This window comes from Polypterus senegalus, chromosome 15, assembly GCF_016835505.1.
Source record: "Polypterus senegalus isolate Bchr_013 chromosome 15, ASM1683550v1, whole genome shotgun sequence".
NCBI lineage: Eukaryota > Metazoa > Chordata > Cladistia > Polypteriformes > Polypteridae > Polypterus > Polypterus senegalus.
This window is the reverse complement of record NC_053168.1, coordinates 125,747,850-125,759,078: the sequence shown is the minus strand read 5'-3', so window position 1 is coordinate 125,759,078 and position 11,229 is coordinate 125,747,850. Positions and strand designations below refer to the sequence as shown.

General features: G+C 41.3%; 1 protein-coding gene across 1 annotated transcript in view; it reads left to right on the top strand.

Annotated features, from left to right (window-relative positions):
• The first annotated feature begins 1,363 nt into the window (after window positions 1-1,363).
• LOC120516198 (eukaryotic translation initiation factor 3 subunit E-B) overlaps window positions 1,364-11,229 on the top strand; it is a 72,564-nt gene continuing 62,698 nt past the window's right edge. The window contains exon 1 of the mRNA XM_039737711.1: window positions 1,364-1,492. Coding sequence (XP_039593645.1) covers window positions 1,403-1,492 — 90 coding nt within the window. The 5' untranslated portion in view covers window positions 1,364-1,402. The remainder of the gene's footprint in view (window positions 1,493-11,229) is intronic.

Here is an 11,229-nt window from a genome sequence, read left to right as displayed (position 1 = left end):
GCCACACCAGCACCCCACACAGCCTGTCAGCATGGACTCTGCTGTATATTTCGATAATTTTTTTTATAAGTCGATGAGAATTGCTGGAGACATTCGGCCTTTCCTCAGAAGTCTGAGAAAGTTAAGTCACGGATGGCCCTTTGCTGTTCTATCCTCCTAAAATCACGAGTGACGGCAGTGCTGGTGCTCGGTTATTTTGCAGCCTAGGCCAAGCTTATTAGTGCACCAACCAACTGTTCGGTAGTTAACCCCCCGTATGATCAGCACCCTATGAGAATGCCTAATTTGCTTTAATGGCGGTGCCATCCCCGGGTGATGGTAACCCCCAGGAGCTGAAAACTGTTGACTCTTTCCACAGCCTCACCCCCAGTGTAAATGGGGCTGCTTCCTGAAATCAACGATCATCTCCTTAGTCTTGTTGACCTTCAGAGAGGGGCGATCATCCTGCCACCACTCTGACCGGAGCCCAAAGTCTTTATGGTCGGACATCTCATCATCATCATCAAGCCTGTGATGGTGGAATGGTCAGCAAACTTTACAATGGTACTGGGGCTCTTCCTGACCATACAGTCATAGGTGAACAGAGAGGGAATTCAGCACACTACCCTGGGGTGCCAGTGTTCAGAATCAGCATTGGGTCTACCAATCCGAACATAATGGGGTCTAGCTTAAACACTTTGTAGCTGAGCTGTTGTTGTTCCTTGACACTTTCACTTCACATTAATGGTACTTACAGTTGACCAGGGCAGAAATCTCACACACTGACACGTGACAATGGTGACATCCTGTGACAATGCCACGTTTGAAGTCTCTGCAGTACAATCACATGATTATCAATGGAGAGAATGCATGGCTATGTGCATGATCTTATGTGCCTGTTAACCATGAGGGCGACTAAATCGAAATCATCAGGTTGGGCGTCCACATGCCGTTGGCACTACAGAGAGTTTCACTTAATGGAGTGACAGCGCTCTGCCAAATCTGTCTGCTGCTTTTCCAATAACCCAAAATGAAAGTCCAGGCTGTATGAGTTAAAAATCAGTCAACAATGGCATGGACCCTATTGATCTTGTACTACGGAGAAGTGACAGGACAGGCGGACAATTCTCGGATTACTCAGCGCTGAATTTCCAGGTTTCTTAAGATGATGAAAAGCAGAATACACTGCCGGTAAGAGTGTGAAGCGCGAGTCTGTGATGAAGATTAGATGCGTTAACCTACAGTTTGTGTGACTACAACTTTACCAGTTGCAGCTCCAACCCACGTATGTCGCCGCTGCCACCGCCCGATCCTCCTGCTCCTCTCTCGCCAAGCCACTCAGCTCAGGGCGCATGCGCACGCCTCTTTTCGCGGACAGTGTCAATAAAGTTTGTTGCCGCGCGATTCTCCTTCCTTTTCAAAGATGGCGGAATACGATCTGACCACCAGGATCGCGCATTTTTTAGATCGACATTTAGTTTTCCCTCTTTTGGAATTTCTGTCCGTCAAAGAGGTATGTAATATTTAAATTTTGGTATACGTCTATCGGTAGCGGCTAAGCTTATCAATTTCCTATTTCATTATTGCATTTAAATTATGAAATAAACACGTGGCCAGTGACGCCACGGAGTTTTTTTTTTTGTTTACTGGGCCCTCGTTTAAATTAAGCCTTGTGTCATTCAGTACTTTATGTTTGTTCGGCGTATGCATCCTGGGTTATGTACTTGTTGGTATAAATCAGTGTCCTTAGTGGGCCATTCCGATATAACGTTGGCCGTGTCATTTAACGGACTTAAAGAAAGCCCTCCTGTCTAATTAAACTAATGTTCAAATAGCGGCAAAGAATGAATGGGCTTGCATTGTTGTTACTCTCTCGGATGTTCTTCTGGGAGTTTGAAACAAGTAATCGGATGACGATGTCGCCGCATCAGCAGCCGGGGCTTCGGTGATTTCTTGTTCAAATTCGAGACGTGGAGCCACATAACCGTCACCGTACGGCGGGCCTCGTCATCTTCAGTTGACTGACCGGGTCACGACGAGTAAAGTAGCACACGTAGATGTTTGAAAGGTACAGCACCGAAGGGAATCCAAGAACTGCTTTGGTTTACAGTGAATGTAGGCACATCGCGTTAAACTGTTGAAGTCGAGTGTCGTCTGGATGGGGTCAGCCGCTTCTTAAGAATAAGAAGAAGAATAAAAACGCAACACAATCTCGCTGCCGGCCCCATCTGGAATGAAGCACTTTACTGTCAAGCGTGTCACTGTCGGGCTACGAGTAGCTCAGGCTCGTGATGGCCTTGGCAAACGCCTCCACCCGCGGATTTCATTTCTGTGGTCCCCGTTTCTTTTTATCTTGTTCTGTATCAGCAGTCACACTTCAAATGGATCAGGTGGTTATGTGGAATACATGGAATGTGCTTGTTAAAGTGGAGATGATTGCATGTTACAGAGGATGTGAAAAGGACTGATTGTTGGTCGTGTAGTTTTACACACTAACCCTTCAAGGCGTTCCACTCTGTGACACCAATGTAAAAAATCGGGAGTGCTCTCCTCTTGACTTTCTCGTGTTCTCAGATGTGGGGATGGAGTACACCACGAGACAAGGGTAATATTTTTATATTATGTACATAAAGATCCAACAACAACAGTAGCGAGACCAGCTTTGTTAGTATGGGTTGGAGACGGTGGCAGAGTTAAAGATGCTAAGATGTGCATTGGGTGTGACGAGGATGGACAGGAGTAGAAATGAGGACATTAAAGGGTCGGCTCAGGTGGGACAGTTGGGAGACAAAGTCAGAGAGGTGAGATGGTATTGGTTTGGACATGTGCAGAGGAGAGATGAGGGGTATATTGGGAGAAGGATGCTAAGGACAGAGCTGTGAGATAAGAGGAGGAGAGGAAGGCCTGAGAGAAGGTTTATGGATGTGGTGAGAGAGGAGATGCAGGTGATGGGGGTGACAGAACAAGATGATGAGGACAGAAAGATATGGAAGAAGAAGATGATCCGTTGTGGCAAACCCTAATGGAAGCAGCCAAAAGAACAATAAATCAAATGAATAATATATTGCACAATTATTATATAAGTAAAGTTGAATAAATTGGACTCTGCAGCTGCCTGAATAAAGGCTAAATACTAGTTCCAATTAGTGGAAATAGCCCAAAAGTTGATAAAAATCTACATTTTGTGCCTAATACTGCAAAATTTGGTTGACCTAAGTGAAGCGTCCTCAGGTTATCGTGTTTATACACACACACACACAGACAGACAGACAGACAGACAGACGTAAATCCAGAAATGATATTTTCAGAGTCCGAGGTCTAAAACGTCAAGATTCAACAAAATCTCGACATTGAATCTTTAGACGCTTGCAGTACTTTCGCCTGTGTTTATTTCATATACAAGAAAATAAAAAACGAATAGAACGGTCCATTCAGTGCTTCATGTACGTTTCAGTGTAGTGAAAACCGCACAAAATCACTCTGCTGAACATTTTACAATATAAGCAATTGTGCTGTACGATAATGTAAATGAAGTATTTAACTCATTTATTATTTGCACAAATACATGTAGATTAAAATGAACAAGAAGTTAGAATTTTTTTTTTGTACCCATGGGGATATTTGACTTTTTACAGATTCTTAATACATAAATGTGTGTGGTCTGAACACTCGCCAGAATGACTAAAAAGAAAGAAAACTCCTGACTTAGCAGTCCCGGTCCCAGTGTTGTCGTTGATTTAAAGGAGCCCCAGTCGTGTTTCTTGTGCCGAATGGTTTTTTGCTCTGTTGGTGTGTCACAGAGAGATGCAGAATTGTTCATAATGGCACTCTGCGTTGTCTTCATTCTCTCCTCCTCTTCCTACCTCCAGGGGTCAAAGGTGCACCCCATAACTGAGCCGGTCTTTTTAAAATCGGCTTATTGATTCGGTGGGCCTCTCGTGAAGTGATGATACCAGCACAGCGCCCTACACTGGCCATCACAGAGTTGTCGAAGTTGTGAAGGATGGCCATGCTGACATTAAAGTAACGGAGTCTCCTAAGGGAGACAAGCCTGCTTTGCCCTTTGTTCTAAAGTTCCTCTGTGCTGGGCTGGTAACATCACTTCAAGAGTAGCCCACCGAATCAATTAAAAGGGTAGGCTCGATTATAGGATGCACTCTGGACCCCATAGAGGTTATAGTGAAGGAGAGAATTAAAATAAAATGGAGTGCCATTATGAACAATGCTGTACATCCTCACTCTGACACATTAACACTGGGGACGTTCAGCAGAAGAGTGTCAAGAAACGCGTCTGGGGGTCCTTTATACCAACAGCAGTACACCCGCGTGATGCCTCCCTGTGACTGGGACTGCTGAGTTACAACTTCTCTTTCTTTTGAATTTTCTTGCTTTATAGTCATTCCAACGTGTGTTTGGAAAAAGAGAGTGTGTGAATTTATTTATTTACTTACTTATCAACCTTTTTATGTATTTATTTATTTAAAGAGCCTCTGCAAAAAGCCACACAAACTCTGGGGGCAAATCAAGTTCTCTGTTGCTGTCTGTCTGTCTGTCGCTGGTGGAGTACAGTACTTGTAGCAAAGCACCACCTGCCCATCCACTCCATGGGTATCGACCAGGCATGGAGGCTCTTTGGTGCAGCGAGAGTCAACAACCAGTTCTTGAGTCAAAGGGTCAGCTTCAATAATTTTTAACTTGAACCTAAATGCATTGGGCCAAAAGCAGTAACAAGCTGCATAGGTAGACAGATTGGTACGGGGCTGGCATAGTTCCTCTGCCCACACTGACATTTACAGATCTAGGTGTGTGTGTGTGTGTGTGTGTGTTCATTTCTTTGACTTCATCATTGATCCTGTGCTCTGGTAGGACAAGCAAGCTGCCCTCTGCCTTCATATACACATTGTGTGTATCTGCGTGTGTAGGTACATGTATATTTAAATAATTGATGTACTTTAGGAACAACTTTTGCAAAAATGTTGCAAATCATTGGGCCAGTCCCGTGACTATAAACAAAACAATGTAAAGTTCCCAGTTAATTTAAACCGTTTGTACAGCAGTAATCGCCAGACGCAAGTCAGTTTTTTAAAGGATCTGGAGATATTACTGGCCCAAAAACACTAGGCCTGGAGCATATGACATGATAAACCCAATAAGCTTGGTGAATATTTTGGAAGTTATCATTGTACATAGCTCTTGGTGTTTGGAAACTGCTCATTCTAAACTTTTATTTCTTTGCTTGGATGTAGTTATCTAGGAATGCCCATTTTTTTTTCTTAAAAATGTGATTTTTCACGTCCTAAAACTACAAAGTTCATTTTCCATAGAGAGACCTTAAGACACCTTGCTAAAATTGACTTAATCAGCATTTTGAAAACCCTAGAATCAGAATTTGAACTCGACTCCTCCACTCTAATCTATCCCCAAACTTTCATTTACATGGATGAAATACTCCAGTTGTGCATGAAACCACCAGTTTTAGCAATAATGTTCACACTGGTAGTTAATTGTAATGTTCAGTGCTCCTGGATTAAGGGGCGGGTAGGTGACTTTGTCAAGCTCATTGACTTGGGTGATGCCTTTTGTTAGGTAATCCATTTACTGGAAGGGTGTTCTTAATGGGGGAAAGAAAACCGATCCGTATAGAATTTTGACTTGTAGTTCTAAAAGGAAAGGCGACGTCTGTTTGATATTTTCATTGTTCATGTGGCATGTTACCGAGGTGCTCCAGTTTCCTTCCACAGTCCAAAGACATGAAGGTTAAGTGAAATGACCCCAAATGGTTACTTTGACCTGTCTGCAACGGGTATGTGCCCTGCATTGGATTGGTGCCCTGCCCAGGGATTGTTACTGCCTTGTGGCTCAAACTTGCTGGGATGGGCTCCAGCTTCCCTTCAACACTGCTGTGGATTAGACAATATTAGATGATAGGATGGTTTCATATTACGTTGGGTTCATTAAATAATTTCTCTTTCTTCCAACAAATTTCCAGAATATGTCAAGACCTGCTGTTAGACAGAATGATTAATAAAAAAGCGGCAATGCCCAGTAAGCTGTTGAGTTATAAAGTCTTTACTCGTGCAGTGTCGCCGTGCTCACTCATTGTCATGTCATTGTTTGGTCACAAGGACCCAAAGGTTAACTGATTTTAATGGGGTACCCACAGCTGGGCTATAAGAACCCAACAGCCAAGCAAACCTGTCTGCATAAACACTGACGAAGACGCATTTTTGACACCGTGAAATACTCGCGCATGTGATTAAGTGCATTGCCTTGCCACTCAGGTAGGTGTGGGCTAGATGCCCACTGCCAATTTAAGTTTGAGCAAAGCACGACACCTCAGAAGACGATTTCTGTTGCAGTCCTTTTTTCACTCCAGTATGTTATGTGCTGTGGTGTCAGTTCTGCAGTTGTCTGTGAACATTTCTGATGATTAATTATAATTAGATATTTTACTATGCACATCTGTTTCCCACCACTTTAAAGGGGATAACCAACTAAACTCGGGTCTGGAAGGACTGCAGTGGCTGTAGGTTTTTCTTTGCCAATAATAATTCTAAATTCAGTTTTCTTGATCTTGTTGCTTCTGATTTTCTCTTTATGTAAGCAAGTGCATTTAGAAAGTCACCTCCACCACTCCTGTTTAGAAACGCTTGGAAAATGTGTAGAAAAAAACTGAACGTTGGTATCAACGTCTTCTCTGAGTGACCACCTTGTACTTTTGACTAGCGAACTGTCTGTTTCCCTGCCTTTTAATGTGGTCAGCGTTTTATTTTAAAGAATTTAGGTGCTTGTTAAGAGTGCTAATTTTCAGAAAGCTGAAATCGTAATTAGGGGGTGATGAATTTTGAAGTATATAAACGTATCATATGAAAGTAAGAAGTACATCTCCAGTATTATGACCATGTTTCACTTTTCTATAGATACTACCGTTCATGTATGCTGTCTTGTTGCCTATTTTATTTTGCTTGTGGTAAGGATCACACAGTTATTGAGAGAATAACCTGCAGGATCAGAAAATGTCCAGCATGCCATTGCTGTGCATGTGAATTGAACTGAAGCGACCATTTTAAACTCCCAGTTAAATAAGTTGTGCAAGAGCAAGTCAGACATGTGAACCTGTAAAGGACAGTGCAGGCGTGCTGGAGACGTCGATGGTTCTGATTTCTTAAGGAGCTGCTGTTCTGTTCTTTACTGTGTGCTGGGATTGGTCCCCCCAACCCTGAACTGGACTGTATGGGTTTGAGAATGTTGAGTCATCTGATGGATCTTTATTGTCATTGTCACTTTTACAAAGAAACCATGAAATTAAAGGTGCAGTCGACTCAGTGTCAGGGATAAGAGTTAAAAAGACAAGCAGAGAGAAAATAATAACAAACCGAATAGTAATAAAGTACTTTACAAAATCTACAAATTGCACTTGTTCTATAAACAGATTGCACTGGTTGACTGAGTCATAAATAGCCCACAATTATGTCTTGATGCATTCTATTGTGTTAACAGCTAGGAAAGTAGTAGCACGCGCACACGTTTCTAATTAAATTTCACCATGGTGGCCTATTTAAAGGAAGTGCCCCTACACTTCATTTGTCGGCAGGGAGACAATACTGGCCAGCGCAAACTTCACATTAGGATATCCAGGGAAGGAAGGAAGGGGGGAAAATGCTGAGAGTATCTATCTGGTATTAAATGTGGACTAGGAAAGTTAGTTAGGAGGAGTAAGCTTTCTACGGAAGGATGGATGGATGGATGGATGGATGGGTGGGTGTCTACATAAATTTTTCATCGCTTCAGTGATCCCAGTGGGAAATAACAGTGCTGGTCGCCACCAGTGCACAACCTGCCCAGAATACACCGAGTAAGAAACGAGTAAGTTACTCAGGGAGATGTTGCATGCCTGTGCCTGTACATAGACATTTTGTTGATTTTTATCTTTTTGTGGTGGTGTTTCTGAGATTCATCTCACGTCTGTATTTAACTGGCATAGCTCTCTATTATAAAAGAAAATCTTGAGATGAGATGAGACTATTGCCAAGAGATTTTCAAGTCCTGCCCTCCTCTCAACCATTTCCAGTTCACAGTCCTCTCGCCTCTCATTCGTGTGAATGCTTTTGTCAGACATAGTTCCTACGTTCTCAGCTATGATGAAGTTAAACGAATTAACGTGAAAATTGCTGATCGGTTACACTGCAGATTGGTTAAATGTGTATCAGTAGACTCTGCTGAAACAGTTGGTGGTGATGATGTGGAAGATGAAAACATCAACTTACAATATCACAAAGAATATCTTGCCGCCGTTCACACCGTCAGGTCTTGCATCCTTCTTTCAACAGTAATTCGGCTGGTGGATCGTAATGTTATTGTGTAATTTATGTCTGAGTGATGGGCTATGCAGTAGGACAAGATTAGTTGTATTCAAAATTGGTTGAACAATTCTGACATGTAAAATTTGAACAGGTGACAAAGGTAAAGTAGTATATCTTCTGTGGATACCATGATACCAAAGGAGACCTTGATGTGCCGTTCGTATTAAAACGTTTATAGTTTCCTGTTAGAATAGCTTTGCTATGACAATTAACAAATCACAGGGACAAACATTTGAAAAAGTCGGTTTATTTATTAGAGAGAAGGAAACTATATTCACTCACGGGCAGTTATATGTTGCATTGTCACGATGAAACTCCAAACACGGAATTAAAATTCAATGTGATATTGATGAAATGTTGATTAAAAAAATACACTTTTACTGAAGTTTTACAGTAAAAGTGTAAGTTTAGAAAGTATTTGCATGTTAATTTCAAAGCCAAACAGGACAAAAACGTATAACACGATTAATACCTCTAATGCAACATGAAACAAAAGTTTCTTTTAATTTATTACGTTTTACTGTTTTTTAACTATCGTTAATTACTCGCTGTAATGTAAAATAGTTAGTTCTATTATGCATATGTAACAATTCCCATGAAAGCAACAGTCTTTTATAAATTGTACATCTGCTTCCCCATAGGCGAGTGGCAGAGCCGTGAAGTGGCTAGGGTGTAGCCCCCTCAGTGAGCAGAGGGCAGAGCCCCCTAGTTATTCTACATGGTGCATAGGATTGATGTGCACTGCTGAAGTATCTCGGGGGGAGTCTTTAAGGATTGATTCACTTAGATTACACTTGAAAATAGCTGATTTGTTTAGCAGCCCAGCAGAAGTACGTTCTGTTTCTTTAACAGCAGTGTTCACGGTGTATGGAGGAAGTGCTATTTGGTACAGTCTTTTTCCAGTCAGTTCTTTTTTCCTAATTGTTGTGTGTGTTCATTTGACTGAGCGTGTTCTTGTAATTTAAAAAGATGCCTGCAGGGTCACCAGTCCAAATGTGAACACCTGGGTCTGAAGATGTACTGCATTTGTTCATTTTAAAGCCAAAGTGGGTCTTTAATCTGCAAGATTCTCCTTGTTATAGTGCGCTGCCCAGCCAGTCATGAGGAGGGTGTTTAAAATGACATTTTGGACAAAGTGCACGTGTTGGGATGTTGTTTGTTTTCTAATGCACTTCAAGGGATACATGTGTTGAGTTCTGTGTCAAGTTCTCAGGCAAAATGTAAAAGTATACAATAAGTTTTCAATTAACTACATACAGATGTGTTTAAACACACAGGAGGACGACGACGACGACGACACATTTTGAAAATGACCGGATATCTGCTACACAGATAAACTAGCAATTTGCTCTTTTGGATGTTTCAGTATTGTTTGCTGTTTGTTCAGCATTGGCCTGGTGTATCGACTTTAATCTCCATAGTCACAGATACATTCTGTTCATTTCAGTAGTCTCGAGTGCTGTGCTCATTGTGTTCTTGTTCGTGTTTGCTGCAGGTTTTGAAGTTGCAATTTGGAACAGCAGAGTAGTCCAGGGTGCTAATGGCAGCACTGCAAAGATGGGAGAGGGGGGAAGCCAGTTTAAAACAAAAAAAAAAAACTTAGATGGAATCAGAGTGTCGAATAGTGACATTAATACTTGTTAAATTATTACTTATATTGTGTGGAATGTAGGAGGCATTTATTTGCCCCGGTTTTTTATTCTAAGGCCAGAAATTGTTAAATTTGAAGGCATGTTTGCTTTCTGCCCCTGATGGTCTGCTGCTCTTGCTTATTACGTATTTGTTGTCCGTTGAAAATGCTGTCCTTTTTATTTGTATTGTGATTTTTTCCCACCCATGAACACCTAATGCCCTCATTCTAAATTTGTGTCCGAGCTGAGCCTGGTTTGTGGTAAGATTTAAACGCACAGGCTGTCGATGATATCCTCTCACAGTAGTTTGGAATCTCTGAATATCCTAACCTGCATGTCTCTGGGGATGTGTGAGGAAAAGCCACACTTGCTCGGAGAGAACGTGCAAACCCCACAAGGACAACAGACAGGCTTTAGATTCAGACTCTGATAGGTGGTGTGGAAATCGGATGTTTTTCAATTTAGTTTTACAATTAGCAATTGTACCTACCTAAATGATTAACAGTTGTACCTGCCTAATTAAAAATTGTATCTCCTTGTTTTAATATAGGGATTCCAAAATTTAAATCTCTCAATGGCTGTGGCCAGAAACGAGTTTGGGCCTGCTTGAAACCGTGTGTTCACAGAGAAGTGTGGTAATGCTGGTGCTTTTTCATTGTAGTTTTTGTGCAGTGCCACCAGAAATTCAATTTTATAAATCATCACTTGTATAGTATGTGTATATTTATATACATATAATTTATATATATATATATATATATATATATATATATATATATATATATATATATATATATATATATATATATATATATCTATCTATATATCTCTATCTCTATCTATCTATCTATCTCACATACATGAAGGGTGGTTCAGATCGTGCGGATGACTTTGAATTAAGCCTTAAGACTTAATTCCAGTTCGGCACGAAGACTTCTTCTATTCTTCATGTCGTCAGTTCGCACACTTCCCTGGGATTTTTTGGGTGATTTTCTATGTAATAAACTTAAGTTATAGCGTAATGAAAATTGCATAATTAGATCTGGACCACTAAAATACATATAATAAAGTTTAGGAGTAGTACGCCGTATTTGAGTGGAGTTAGCAGCTTTTGGAGCTCGGCACTTTTGATTTCTGAGTAGCTCTTTTAAGTGTGTCCTCCATTCTACCTGTGGAAGCCCCTCTCCAGATATTGCTGGTGAGAGAAGAGAAACGATGGCAGCTTAAGCTAAACAAAGACCTGTTTTCTGAGAGGA